At 51.8% G+C, this 15,162-nt stretch overlaps 1 protein-coding gene across 4 annotated transcripts in view; it reads left to right on the forward strand.

The window, feature by feature from the left end:
* The window catches only part of MBP (myelin basic protein), a 154,522-nt gene extending 141,306 nt beyond the window's left edge, over positions 1-13,216 (forward strand). For 2 of the 4 annotated variants that reach the window (XM_008013743.3, XM_008013745.3), the window contains 5 exons: positions 2,027-2,131; positions 3,320-3,355; positions 3,703-3,735; positions 7,201-7,320; positions 11,584-13,216. In XM_008013743.3, the coding sequence (XP_008011934.1) occupies positions 2,027-2,131; positions 3,320-3,355; positions 3,703-3,735; positions 7,201-7,320; positions 11,584-11,628 (339 nt within the window). In that variant the 3' untranslated portion in view covers positions 11,629-13,216. The remainder of the gene's footprint in view (positions 1-2,026; positions 2,132-3,319; positions 3,356-3,702; positions 3,736-7,200; positions 7,321-11,583) is intronic. The other 2 variants (XM_008013744.3, XM_008013746.3) reach the window with 1 other exon arrangement.
* Positions 13,217-15,162: the final 1,946 nt, after the last annotated feature.

Raw genomic sequence — 15,162 nt, forward strand, 5'->3', positions numbered from 1 at the left:
GTGGGCAAGGGCGGCCACGGGACACTGGAAGGAGAGGGATATCCGCGTTGCTTCTGTTTCAGGAAGCTTGCTCTGCTCTGGGTGCTGAACGCTGGGAAGGTGGACAGGAAGCCTCCCCACGTTAGGGCCCAGGGAACCAAGAGTTTTGGCTTCCCCCTGAAGGATGGGCAGGGCAGGGAGCCTCACAGGCAGCAGGGGAGCTGTTAGTAGTCTGGGGGTGAGGGCAAGAAACGTTTGAAGCAGGGGTCCCCAACCCCGAGGCCCTGGACCGGTACTGGTCTGTGGCCTCTTAGGAACCGAGGTGCACAGCAGCAGGCGAGCGGCGGTTGAGTGAGATTATCTCCTGAGCTCTGCCTCCTGTCAGGTCAGCGTTGGCACCAGATTCCCATAGGAGAGCAAACCCTACTGGGAACGGCGTGTTCGAGGGATCGAAGTTGTGCACTCCTAATGAGAATCTAATGCCTGATGATCTGAGGTGGAACAGTTTCATCCCAAAACCATTCCCCTACCCCCATCCATGGAAAAATTGTCTTCCACGAAACCCATCCCTGGTGCCAAAAATGTTGGGAACCGCTGCTTTGAAGAAGATCGAGTAGGGAAGGAGGGCTGAAGAAAGAGTCCAGTGCCAGCAAAACTTCAGACCTGATGTGTGCTGTGTGGAGACCCCCATCTGGGCTCAATGTTCATCTCTGAACATTGAAACGCTGCACACTCTGCAAATATTGTCCTTTGTGGCTGCAGCATGCAGTTGTCACCTACTGAATTCCACCATTCCGTGCACTACCGTAAATCCCAGAGAAGTGCACTTAAGGCCTTTGGTGGCAAAACTGTCTTCTGAACAACAAGGGGTCCTCCCAATCAGTGTGCACAGAGCCAAGAGACTGGAGGGAAATGCTTCAATTGACTTCAGTGCATTTAACTGATCTGTTTCCGCTGTGTTCTGTGTTGACGGGGTGCAGCCAGAATGCTGGGGCCAGAGCTCCTCTGACCTCCAGAAATTCGATCCTGCCTGAGGTGTGGGCTCTTTACATGCAGGCTGTTTCTGAACAAGTAGGATCTGGGAGCCACAGTGAGAAAGTGAGGGGGAAATTGACAAAATCAATCTCACAAGCTCATCCTGAGTCCCTTTCCTTTGCTTTTCTGAGAACTCGTGGTCGGCCCTCTTGCCTGGTGCATGTTCACTGCTGTTGGGCCTTTGCAGTTGAGCTGAGAGCCAAGCAGACAATGCATGAAGTCTGCAAAAGCTGCAGCGTCCCTACGTCCCCTGTGACCCCTGTGTCCCCTGCGACCCCTGCGTCCCGTGACCCCTGCATCCCCTGCTCCCTGGGTGCGTGGCTCTTCCCTTCCCTCCACTGTAAGCTAAACTCTCGCAGCGCTTACCACTCTCTATCTTCTGTGCAATCTCTACCGACCTGGAATGTTCTGGTTCTGTTGATTACCAGTCGGCCCAGGGCACTCATGACCAGCCGTTCCTCCCTCTCCACTTCCTCTTACTCGAGATGTATGAGTGACCGTCCCAAATCAGGCCGGTGCCAGGGTGGCATGAGACACTTAGTTTGAGAAGCGGAGACCAGCTCATGTTACGCAGCTGTGTCAAAGCCCATGAGCTGCCTGCCTCATGCTATCGTGTGTTTTTCTGTGTGTCTTTCCCGAGCATTTTCCTGTATTCAACCCAGAAGCCTGGGGATAATAACATTTTTCTCTCAATGCTTTGCTGAACCTGACCCTATCTCAGATGGAATCCCCCTTGAGTTACCGTCACGTCACCTCTATTTGCTAATACACCTTCATGAGAACCACCCACTAAGTCGGTGATAGAAATCTCTCCCCAGCAAGTCGCACACCCAAACCCACTGCTGCCAGCCCGTAGCTGCGCCAGGTGTGTCTGGTGGCTCAACTGCAGCCTCCTAGTAGAAAGCCCTTAAAACATCCAGACCACAAAGGAGGAGAGATCCAGCTTCCCTGAGGGGGACAAGCCGCAGGGACTATGGACTTGTCCTGAGGTCACTGCCTCTCTGTCTTTCAGGACTCACACCACGCAGCAAGAACTGCTCACTACGGCTCCCTGCCCCAGAAGTCACATGGCCGGACTCAAGATGAAAACCCCGTAGTCCACTTCTTCAAGAACATTGTAAGTGACGATCTGTGGGAAGAGGTAGCAACTGTGAGGGGAGGAGGGGTGCTGGCGGCTGCTGTCACGCACACAGGACGTTCGTATGTTTGGGGGTGGCACCGGGGCCCTCATCAGGGTAAGGCTGGCCGGGGAACTCACCCCTCGCACCTGATAGCGAGTTCCAAACAAGCACTTCCCACCACGGATTGCACGGTGCGCTCTGTGCGTTCTCCAGACAGCTCACTTCTCTTGAGATTAGACTCCCATGTAACACTTAGCCTAAAAACACAGGCCTTGCAGTCCATAGAGAGCTCTTGCCATGCGCTGGGAGGGGAGGGGGCAGCAGAGAGAGCACAGGGCACTTTTAGGGCAGTGAACCTGCTCTGTCCAAGCTGCAGTGGTGTCTGAAGAGCACGCACTTGTCCAAACCCGTAGAATGCACGGCACCGAGAGACCCTGATGCCGTGTTGCTAATAAGGGAAACTGTTCGGGGTATGTGGAAACTAATTTCTGCACAGTTTTTCTGTAAACCTAAAAGTGCTGTGCAAAACGAAGACTAATAAAAACAACAAAACCACAGGCCTCTAATTCCAAGATCTCAGTGCAGCATTTTATGGTCGTATTTGATAAGTGCGTTTAGGAGCTGCAGACCTGGGGGCATCCCCTTGGAAGCTCTGAATGTCAGAGGACCTGCTACTTCCAGCCCCTAATAGGACTCACAGTGAGGCAAAGTTCACCGCCTCCATCAATGAGGGCGGGTGAGCATCATCCCTGTGTCCCAGGATGGACCCATTCCCCAGCTACAGAGCCTCTGAGAGGCGTTTCCATTCTCTGAAGCACTTTGAGTGCCCTGGAGGATCTGCGTCATCTAGAATATTTCCAGTCTCAGGTCTATACTTCTTGACCAACTAGGAAAGAAATGGGGAGGCTGGGCGTCCGGGTGCTTCTGACGGTGATGGGTGCTGGCCACCCTCGGCAGGCAGGTGCCCGGGTGCTTCTGACAGTGATGGGTGCTGGCCACCCTCGGCGGGCAGGCGCCCGGGTGCTTCTGATGGCTGATGGGTGCTGGCCACCCTCGGCGGGCAGGCGCCCGGGTGCTTCTGACGGTGGTGGGTGCTGGCCACCCTCGGTGGCCAGGCGCCCGGTAGGAAATGGGCGGCCGCACGGGGCTCCCAATGCAGCCCATGGTTCTCTGTGTCTTTCCAGGTGACGCCTCGCACTCCACCCCCATCGCAGGGAAAGGTAAGACCTTGGAATGTTTTGATTAGTCATCACTTTACTGATAGACCTTCTCTAAAATCCCGTAATGTACCAAAGAGAGAGCTAGGCTCAGAGCTACCTGAATTCATCCCAAAACGTGTTGCCTTGCGGCTGCCAAGTAGAACAGGTCGGCAGATCCATGCACCCTCCTGCCTCTCCCCCCGCTGCACACCTGCTGGGGCCCTGAGCCTGCGGCCCCCTCGGAGCTCCGGGTGGAACCTGTTTTTACCACCTCAGCTCTACCGCGCTTTCATTGTGTTTCCTGTTTATTGAAAGGCCTTTCCCTTCGCTGACCACCATGTCATTATTTCTTTGTCTTCCTCATGCAGGGGAGAGGACTGTCCCTGAGCAGATTTAGCTGGGTAGGTGATGAACGCACTTCCGTCGGCTTCCTCTTCCATCCCGGTCCCCATAGCCCCGCGACTTTTGTGTTCTGCTCTGTTTCGGTTGCTTCCTGGCCCCCTTTTCTCTCCTCTCAAGACCTCTCTGCCCACAGCTGGGATCGGGCCGCCTTCTCTTCCACTGGGGAAGTGAAACGTGGTCTTCCCTTCTGGCAGGTCCGGTCTCTTGCTCCTGTGCCTGGGACCTGGCCCTGCAAGGCCAGACCATCTTCTCCCAAAGGGTTCCCAGGAGACGTGACTGGTCTCCCTCCCATGGAGGGAGCAATACCTTGTCCGAGAACATGTTTAACTTCTTCCAACACAACCAATGCGAGAAACAAGTCCCAGGAACCCGCATGTGGAAGTGGGACTGGCTGGCCCATCTCAGTAACCCCAGATGCTGATGCTGGAAAAATGATTCTGCTAATGAACAGAAAAATAGGCTCTATAGAGTTGCTGGATTTATAACCTCATTAATCCAAAGATTTTTGTTTTGTATGTGTTTTAATAATAAAAAACATAGATATCAAGCCATCCAGAAAATCTTCCTTAGGCATTTTAGGCTTGTTAATGCTGAACGCAAATGTTCAAGGAAGGTTTAAAGTGGCCAATTTGAAATTTCTAGTGAACGAATTTGGTGTCTGAGCCAAATTAAAATGCCAATCATTATATTCTAACCAAACTTATAGACTTTAGTTAGTAGCAAATATCAGATATGATTCTTACTGTATAAAAGTTTTAATTTTAGAATAAAATGGAGGAATAGCCACTAACATATCATAGACAGGTTGTATCTGTCTCCAAACTGCAATGCCCTCATACTCTACAACAGAGCCTGTCTACACCTTCTGCTCAGTTAATAAGCATCATATAAATGAATGAATACATTTTAAAAGAAAGGCAACCAGGAAAAAGAACAGGAAGAAAGAACTGGAAAAGAAAACAGAAGGAAGGTGGGAAAGAGGGAGGAAGAGAGGGAGGAAGGGACGGGACACTAGAGAGAAAGGCAGAGAAAAGATTCCATGAGGATCGCACATCAGTCCCACACATGATTGAACTGAATTAGGAACTAGGATAGTTACTGAAACATTTCCTATGAATGCATATTTGACTTGCTTTTTCTGACCTAATGAATTTGCAAAACGATGACAGTCACGTAGCAAATGTACATGGACTAGTACTCACAGACAATTAATTTTTTATTTTCTGTGCCAGCAGGAGACAAAGAGGATAGAAGAAGGAAATTCACTTTTCACCCAGAAATCTTATTTTAGCTACTGCTTTATCTGCTCTTAATTTTCTAGGAGTGGACTTTGGGGCCATCGTGCAGGATCCCCCCGAATGGGGAGCGATGGGGGGCCGTGCACAGGCCACTCTGCCCAGCAGCTAACAAGAAAGACGCCTGCATTTTCCCGCATCTCTCCTTTTGGGGTCCTACTAATGTCTGTTGCATTTCTCTTTTTTCCAAAGCAAAACCCTCCTCTGCATGTTGTCTGCTTGTCTGTTTCCCAGAGCCGCAGGACTCTCTCCTTGTCTGGAGTTCCGGAGAGCCCCACTTTCTCTTTCTAAACTGTGTTGTGTGTTTCCCGGTACATTCTAGGTTGCCCAAAGATAAACATGACTGAGGATTTGAAAGGAGGAAAGGCCAAGCAGATTATTAATCTGAAAGTCAATCCCCGGATTTAGTTCTCGAAAACTCTATTTTTGGAGACAAGCAATAGACTAGGACAGAATGATGTAGCGCTTGCAGGGGAAGCGGCTCTCTGCCACGTGGAGCTGACAGCCTGGCCTCCCGCACCCTCTGCCATCAGGGAGTGAGCACAAACCTGGAAACCTCTGGGACGCAAGGGCGAGGCTGGCTGTCCCCTCGTGCATGGTGCTTAGACCTTCTTGCCACACATCCCCTGTCCCTCACCTCACTGGATAGCCCCTGAATCAACTGTTCACACAAAAGCAGCTGCCTGGCTCTGAGTGGCCGTGCTCGCTCCCAAGCACAGGTTGAATGAAAAGAAAACTGTACAAGTAGCATGTAGGGTGGGAAGCGCCCAGCAGAGGCTGTGGGTGCAGCCAGGTGCTCTGGAAGCCTTGAGCCCTCTGGCGTCATCTTCCTCACCTCTAAATAAGAGATGGGCTAGGTTGCTCAAGGTCCTCCCTGTCCTAAAACACTTTAATGAAATGGAAAAAAGGCTGCAGGCTGATGGAGGGGAGACAGTTTGGTTTGGTCTCCACAAGTCTTCAGGAGAGGGCACCAGGAGAGTCTCCCATTTCTTGTTGGCAAAACATGAAGTGCAGTCTGGACCCTGTCCGTTAAGTAGAGATTCACGAGACCAACCAAGATGCCACCCTGAAAAGCTAACAGCGCGGTCGGCCTTCCCACAGACAGTGCACCCACCCACCGTGGGAGGACACTTCGCCCCCGGGTGTTAATGTCCACCGCGTTCAGACTCCACAGCGAGCTCCTTCCGTTCCTCCCCATGTTTGCAGTGGAGTTCCCACTTCCATAACGACAGCTGGCACCAAAGCCCAGAGTTGGCAGCCTCCACTGAGGAGCATGTTCTTGCACAACCCCATTGTGTAGATGAGGAAACTGAAGCTCAGAGAGGTTCCTGCCCTTGCCCAAGGCCACACAGCTGGAGGAGCCAGAAAGGTGCTGGGGGAATGGGAGGAGACGCTGTCCCGCTGCTGCCAGGACGCGGCTGCCCCCCGTGCCAGCCAGGCCTGCCTCCTCCCTCTGTCCAGTTCAGCAGCCCCGGGCTCCTGGCAAGGGCCTTGCTCCCAGTCCGAGCTATGGCCAAGGAGACTTGATTCCTGCTCACGCCTGGGAGAGAGCTCAGGATTTTGTCTCAAAACCTTATAAAAGATATGAGGCTCGACATTTCACTAAGGCCAAGGACTCTCGATTTCCCAGACAGATCCTAGAACCACAGAGCCCATGTGACCAGAATCCAATCTGTGCAAATCAATCAGCAAAAGGAGCCCCCAGGAAAGGGCGCGGGCCAGGGCCTCCAGGGACTGGTACCTACACACCGCACAGCCCCCCAGGGTCCAAGTCCTCCAAACACGTGTAGGCAGGAGCCTCCTTACCTTGATTTGCTTGATGTTTGCTAATCTTCTCTTGAACACCCCACAGCGTGAAGGTAAGCAACTGTTCCCTAAATGATTTAGATCCTTAAAATATGTGTGTTTGGGCCGCATTATCTCATGAGAGAGCCTCCGCCCAAACCAGAGCGCTCCTCTCTCTGCGGCCAACACCCCGGTAGATCTGGGGGAGCAGCCTCTCCCGCCCCCACCCCCTCAGCGCGGTGCTGGCCCGTGGCTCCTGAACCACTCACCAGTCCAGTCCGGGGCCTGGGCCCTTCCCCGGGGCCCTGGTGGCAGCTCCCAGTGGCTCGAGCAGCCTGCCTAGCACTGCGGGTGGAGGCTGAGCTCTGTGGTCTTTTCTTGCAGGGGGCCGAAGGGCAGAAACCAGGATTTGGCTACGGAGGCAGAGCGTCCGACTATAAATCGGCTCACAAGGGATTCAAGGGAGTCGATGCCCAGGGCACGCTTTCCAGAATTTTTAAGCTGGTAAGGTACCCTCTGCTCAGCTCCACTGAGCGGGGACTAAAGGGTCCCAGACTCCCCAACTGAGCTGAGCACAAGGGTGGCTGCCGCCTCTGACTCAGCCGCACTGTACCCTGGGTGTGCTCTGGCCCAGTGGGCGTGCAGAGGCTCAGGTGGCATTGCCCACTCGCATTTACGCGCGGGTTTCCTCCGAGATGCATGTGGGGCCGGAGGCACCTGAGGAAGGGCTGCGCCTGGGCTGGTTCAGGGGCCCTGGAGCAGGCAGCTGACCTTGACTCTGGGGCAGGGCCCAGCTGGAATCCAATTTGCCCATGCTCAGGGGTTGGAGCCCTCAGAGAGCAAGCAAGAACCAAGCAGACGTGGGTGTTGGGGGAGATCCCTGGAGCCACGGGAGGGGATGCCCAGGAGACCTCAGGGAGTGGGGAGTGGCCCGTTGGCTCATGAGGACCTGGAACCAGACCCAGGACAAATGCCAGGCCCGTTGTTTGTGAGCCGTGTCTCTGAGCCTCGGTTTTCTCATCTGTAAAATGGAGGTAACCCTTCCACTCAGCTCACAAACTCGCTGTGAAAGTAAAAGGTAGTGACAAACACAAAACGCGCTGGCAGGTGCGGGGCTCGGATTCCTTAGATAAACAGTCACCTTTATTATTGTTAAACGTCACCCAGAAAACCAGAGCTCTTAGACAGCTGCTCTCGTGAAGCAAAAGCGGAGGCACACGAAGCTCAGGCAGGGCCGGGAGAGAACCACAAAGCCAGACGGCCTGGGAGTCCCCCCGAGGCACCTGCGTTTGCATTTTCGTCTTGGAGGAGACCAGGCCTCTGGGGGGCCTCCCCGGGGTGCAGAGAGGAGCAGTCTTTCTTGGTGTGTAACATACTCATTGATTCAGTGACCTCACCTTTGACTCCATGTACTTATTGAGTCTGGATGTGCAGTGTGCTCTGCCCAGCCCGCTGGGATCCACATGGGCACAGACACGGTCCCCCCGCGTCCTCGGTGAGTGCAGAACCTCTGCCATGAGCCTCAATTCTGGAAAGTTCTGCGAGGTTCTGTGGACAACAGGCAATTCATGGCACAGCCCAAGATCTTAAGGATAGCCGGTCTTAGGAAAAGCTTTTAATATATGAAGTGAGCAGTGAGTAACTGAGCTGCTTACTTGCTTTATGTCAGCTAAAGTGGTAAGCAGGATTCACTCCTCAACGTAAATTCTGAGTAAGAAAATAAATTCTCCAAATATTCAAGTCTCAGGGCCATCATGCTGTACACTGCCGCAGTTCTGGGGTGTGGCCACAAGAGGGCAGAGATGAGGCTCCCCGGGGAGCAGTGTCTGAACCCAGCACTGCAGTCAGGACGGCCCCTCCCCACCTGGCCAGTACCACACCTGCCTCTGAATCGCCTGGGATGCACGCCCAGACCCCTGTCTGTCTGGGCTCTGCCACAGGCTCACTGAGTCAGAATGTCCAAGGGTGAATTAGGTGTTGCCAGTTGTGATGATTTTGCAGACACCGTGCTTACTTGGGAAACACAGATTCATCCCATCTGGATAACTAATTCCTCCACTGCCAGCTTAAGGACTGTTAGACACACCGAGAGAGTTGAGTGCTGGCTCAGAATTAATGGGATGGCCCAGATGAGTGAGGGGCCCCATTTAGCAAATATTTCCTTGCAATATATGCAAGGCTTACAACCAGTCACTCGAAATGCTTGCAAGGCCAGAGCTTACCAAGACCACCCTGAGGAACAGAAAGCTGCATTTAGATCTGCATGTTTACTGTGTGCAAATATAACCAATGTACTGTACGCATGTATTTTCTTAAATAAGTTCAGTATTTTCCCTGAATTTTTTTGTAAGCAGCTTTAAAAAATTATTTAATTTCCGTAGAGTTCAAGGGAAGCATCAATGTATCAAAGCAAATTGCAAATCATATGGTTGTAATTAAATTTTACTGCATAAAAAGTTCATAACTGGCCTACTATGGCCGTATGGTTGAATGAGTTGACTTGGAGCAGTTCCAATAGATTAATAAATCACAGCTCCCCCAGAAATGAGGGGTTTAGAGGCAGGCAGGTGGAGAGGACAGGAACTTCATAGCATTTAATGTCATTTTACCATCTTTCTGTTCTTTCTGGCGCTGTTGGAAATCAGTAGTGAGAGGAAAAGACTCAAATCTGGAAGTCTAGCATTGTCGGTAGGAACTGGGTAGAAAAAACTATGCAGGTCACCCCATCACTCGGAAACCACATCGGAACATCATAGGAGCCTCCTGTTTCCATGTGTATTAACTTCCGCGAACATACATGTGAACGTTTTCCCACCTGTAGTGTTGCTGTGGAGTTGTGAGGCGTCAAAGTGGAGGCAACAGTATCAAAAGTAGGTTCTGTTCTTTTCCTGTCCTGAGAGAGGAGGTCAGTCTAACCCTTACCTTGTGAGTTCAGTCTTATCCTGACCTGAGCCCAGGGCAGATCAGATGCTTAGATCATGCGACTCCAAGTTGCAAGACACATAATAGAGAGAAGCGTGACTGCTGCATCCATGCAGGCTCTAATCCTGGCTCGCTCGGGCTGGCTGAGCTTTGGCTCCTGGGCTGTAAAGAGAGGATGATAGGAACACCTACTCCAGGGGGTGCCGTGAGCACAAAAGAGAAAATGGGGAAAAATGGGTTTCCTTCATGGTCAGTGCTCAACATATTGTAGGTTCAATGATAAAAAGTGAAACCAACATGCCCACCGTTTTCAATGTCGAAAGTTAAAGAGGGTATCTCAGTGAGTCACCTTGCCAGAGGCTGTAGGGAACTTGCTCCCTTTTAGCACAGAAGCACTTTGCTTCATAGGACAATGGTTCTACCACTTTCCAGGAAGTCCAAAGGCTGATCTCTTGGAAATGCAGCAAAAGGTGAGGTGCGTGCTGACTTCTGGGCTACTCCAGAGGGCAGCTCCAATGCCAGGGATGTTCAAGTTAAGCCAGAATCAAACAGGAAAAACCCACGCTCCTGAGGGAGAGGCTGGCCCTCAAAGGGCAGGGCCCTGCACCTGTCCGCCCCCAGGCCGGCAGGCGGCCTCCGCCGTATGTGAGAAAGCCCCTATCTTGGAAGGGAAATCTCACTAGATGGTTCCTAAGGCAGTTTCGCAGGCTAGAATTTCATAAACGTTTTCACTTGTGAAAACAAAAATCCCTTAAGTGAGTTGTTAACCACAACATAGAGGCTTGTTTATAATGCTAAGTATGTACTTGGAAAACCCCCCAAGAAATCAGAACTGTCACCTTGGTCTGTTAGTTGCATTCTTTGTAAGGATTCTTGGCGTCCGCACTCTGGTTATGCATTTACTGGGCAGTGTGGAAGACACAGAATTAGATGAGGACAGCGTTAGTTCATTGCTGATCAGCCACGGTGAAGAGCATATTTCTTTTCTGTCTTGCTTTCTGGGGACTCTTCACCAAAATTGATCATTTCATAAAAGGGGAAACCCAAGGAGAGAGACTAAAATTTGAATAAAAATTTCAATGCAGAAAAAGTGCAGTTCTGCTTTGTCAATCTAAATGACGTTCTGTGTGACCAACGCATGCCTCCTTCTAGAGGGATGCCCACGCCTGGCTACCTCCACACCGTGGGCCACGGCACACCTGTGCACCATTTCAGTTAGCTGCCAACTCTTTCTTAAGCATCGAAATTATCTGTCCCCCAAACATGTAAATGCATGACTTTAAGACCCCTTCAAAGTTTGCAGACAAAGCTCTCTGTGCATTTGATTTGTGTGGTGTGGCAGATGAGATGGCACACAGGAGGGACGTCCCCAGGGATGGACATGTGGCTTTGCTCTTTTCTGGTGTGTGCAGCAAGGGGTGTGCTAGGGTCCCTCCGAAAAAGAACTTGCTCCTGTTGTGGTTGGCAGTTCCCCCCAGCCGCTCTGGAATCTCTGGCTGAAGAGACGAAGTGCTCCTTCAAAGCAAAGCAATGAGCGGTTACACTTTCACCCACGGAAGAGCAGCGCTGTGACGCAGAAGGGTGGTGACGCAGGGCACCACTCCCTGGGCCCTGGGAATCAGATTCCAGAGACTCTTTCTCACAGAACTGGAAATTCAATTAGCATTTGCTGAGGGAGGTCGGGAGAAAAGGAAGGAAAAGACTAACTCTCCGTGGTGCCATTTCTGTTAGCAGATGAGAGAGACACCCAGGGGCTCAGCACCCACCTGGGACCACAGCAGACGGATGCTGGTGGGGGAGGACTCCGCGGCGCTCTCGTCCTAACTCCTCTTTCTTCCTTTTCAGGGAGGAAGAGATAGTCGCTCTGGATCACCCATGGCTAGACGCTGAAAACCCACCTGGTTCCGGAATCCTGTCCTCAGCTTCTTAATATAACTGCCTTAAAACTTTAATCCCATTTGCCCCCATTACCTAGTTAGAGCAGATGACCTCTCCCCTAATGCCTGTGGAGTTGTGCACGTCCTAGGGTCAGGCACACGGCAGCCTACCGGCAATTTCTGGCCAACAGTTAAATGAAGCAAATGAAAACAGAAAACAGTTCAAACTGTCACTTTCTGTGTGAAGGTCACATTCCTTACCCCACAGTGTGCCCCCAGACGCTCGTGGGTCTTCAGGGGGCCAGGTGCACAGACGTCCCTCCACGTTCACCCCTCCACCCTTGGACTTTCTTTTCGCCGTGACGGTGACACCCTTGCACTTTTGCTGGGCACTGCGATGGAGGCACACAGCTGCAGAGACAGAGGACGTGGGCGGCAGAGAGGACTGTTGACATCCAAGCTTCCTTTGTTTTTTTTTCTATCCTTCTCTCACCTCCTAAAGTAGACTTCATTTTTCCTAACAGGATTAGACAGTCAAGGAGTGGCTTACTGCATGTGGGAGCTTTTGGTATGTGACATGCGGGCTGGGCAGCTGTTAGAGTCCAACGTGGGGCAGCACAGAGAGCGGGGCATGCCCCCAGGTCGTGGCTGCCCACACACCCCAATTAGCTGAATTCGCGTGTGGCAGAGGGAGGAAAAGGAGGCAAATGTGGGCTGGGCAATGGCCTCACACAGGAAACAGGGTCTTCCTGGAGATTTGGTGATGGAGATGTCAAGCAGGCGGCCTCTGGACGTCACTGTTGCCCTGCATGGTGGCCCCAGAGCAGCCTCTACGAACAACCTCGTTTCCAAACCAGAGCCCACAGCCAGAGAGTCCAGGAAGACTTACGCACTCAGAGCAGAAGGGTAGGAGTCCTCTGGACAGCCTCGCAGCCGCGCCAGTCACCCTTAGACACTGGCTGTGACCAGGCGTGCAGGCAGCGGCAGTGCACAGTGGCCAGCACTAACCCTCCCTGAGAAGATAACCGGCTCATCCACTTCCTCCCAGAAGACGCGTCGTAGCGAGTAGGCACAGGCGTGCACCTGCTCCTGAATTACTCACCGAGACACACGGGCTGAGCGGACGGCCCTGTGGAGACAGAGAAGAGCTCTTCTGACCACATCCTTCCTAACACCTGCTGACGTCTCCTTTTGCTCCTCCCTCCCTAACCTACTGACCCACCTTTTGATTTTAGCGCACCCGTGATAGGCCTTCCAAAGAGCCCCACGCTGGCATCACCCTCCCCGAGGACGAAGATGAGGAGTAGTCAGCGTGATGCCAAAACGCGTCTTCTTAATCCCACTCTAATTCTGAATGTTTCGTGTGGGCTTAATATCATGTCTATTAATATATAGCCTCGAAGATGAGAGGGTTACAAAGAACAAAACTCCAGACACAAACCCCCAAATTTTTCAGCAGAAGCACTCTGCGTCGCTGAGCTGAGGTCGGCTCTGCCATCCATACGTGGCCGCACCCAAACAGCACGTGCTGTGACGACGGCTGAACGGAAAGTGTACACTGTTCCTGAATATTGAAATAAAACAATAAACTTTTAATGGTATTTGCATGGGTGTCTTCTTTTGTGTTCTGGGCTGGAGCACACAGGCCCACATCAAGCGAGAGCCAGGTCTGCAGAGCTGCAGAGCTGACGTGACTCGGTGCCTCTGGGTCTCGAGGCAGGGGGCCTGGCGGTGCCTGTTGGAGGGGGTGTCCTCATCAGAGGGTCTATGGTTACTAAAGAAAGTGGAACAGAGGTAGTTGTAGGGCACTGATTCTCTCACCAGGAAAAATATACTTAGTGTCTCTGAAGACAAGCTTCCAAGTCTCTCTGTGTTCTGCCGTGTTGCTAGTGTACACACCCTGCAGGTGTGAACCGGGAGTCTTGGACGATTTCCCCTTGCCACCTTTTTCTCTGAAAGCATGAAAGAGCGTGAAGTGATGTTTTACTTATAGTTGCCTTTGGTTACAAGAATTTTTCTTCAAAAAGACGAAAGTCTCTTTCGTTTTTTCTCTTTCTTTTTTTTTTTTTTTTTTGAGACAGGATCTTACTTTGTCACCCAGGTTGGAGTGCAGTGGTGCAGTCTTGGCTTACTGCAGCCTCAACCTCCCAGGCTCAAGCTATCCTCCTGCCAAAGCCTCCCATGTAGCTGGGACTACAGGTGTGCGCCACCACACCCAGCTAATTTTTGTACTTTTTGTAGAGACAGGATCTCGCCATGTTGCCCAGGCTAGTCTCTTCCTGACCTCAAGTGGATCTGCCCACCTCAGCCTCCCAAAGTGCTAGGATTACAGGCATGAGCCACAGCACCCAGCCTTTGTTTTGCCTTTAATGGAACCCCCAGTTCCCTTCTGTGTCTCAGCAGCAGCTATGACAGATGTCCTGCATTTGTGACCTTTACGGAGGGAACTTCCATGCTGACTGAAGGTAGGATTGCGTGCTCCTGTTTCCTGGGGGTCAGACAGCCTCAGACTCCAGCATAAAGCGCAAGTGTGAGAAGCTTGGGAATATGACTGCATTCATTGCAATAGCAGGAAAAACTGCCGAGGCTGGAGGCATGGCCGCCTGAGCTCGCCTGGCAGGCACGGCAGACAGAAAGCCCACGTCCACCGGTACACTTCTCTGCCCAGACCCCTTCCAACTGAGGAATTTGGAAAATCATGCAAAGATAATTACATTTTAAAAACTGTATTCTTTTCATTGGCAAGTCTATCTTAATGTAACATACATGGAAAATGCATTAAAAGACAAACCAAGGGTACATCGTAAGCTAGCTCTTACCATGACAGTACAATACTTGGTTGAGTATTTTAAAATAAAACACAGCAAGATAGGAACTGAGCCAGGGAGCTTGTGAGCTCACTGAACCCATCCCTGAAGCGGCCCGCCTACTTTCTCCTGAAGGTGACTGGAAATTAACTCACCAGGCTGAGAGCCAAGAGGAGGGGCTGCTGGAGCCCCAGCCTCATGGACGCAGACGCCCTTCCCCACCACCTGCGCAGGCTGTCAGGACCTTCCCCATGGCCTGCACAGGCTGCCAGGACCACGGTCAGTAGAGGCTAGAGGGGCCATGAGGGTCTGTGGAACTGAACATAGAAAGCCGTAGTGATCACGCTTCCATCTGCACAGCCACACCCTGCCATTCAGTGCTGGCCTGCCCATCTGTAGGGGCGGGGAGCGTGTATGAACTTAATAGAACGGTCTCTGAGCTTGGAGCGTGAAGTACCTGGCATGGAGGAAATGAAATCTCTACAGAAGGCTGACAATGAGTCAGTCAAGAAGTGAGCAGAGCAGGTGCTGGTTTAGCCCAGGAGACATACTCTGCCTGGGCCATGAACTATAAATTGGAATTGGGACTATGTGAGAAGAAAGAACCAGGGACTGATGGAGAAACTGTAAAACAGTGAGTGAAAAGTTCTCTCATAGCAATTTTACAGAAGAGAGTGAAGCCATCAGTTCATGTTGGGTGTTTGTTTGTTAGTCTGCTTAGGAAGCCACAAGAGAATGCT

Source organism: Chlorocebus sabaeus, chromosome 18, assembly GCF_047675955.1.
Source record: "Chlorocebus sabaeus isolate Y175 chromosome 18, mChlSab1.0.hap1, whole genome shotgun sequence".
Taxonomy (NCBI): Eukaryota; Metazoa; Chordata; class Mammalia; order Primates; family Cercopithecidae; genus Chlorocebus; species Chlorocebus sabaeus.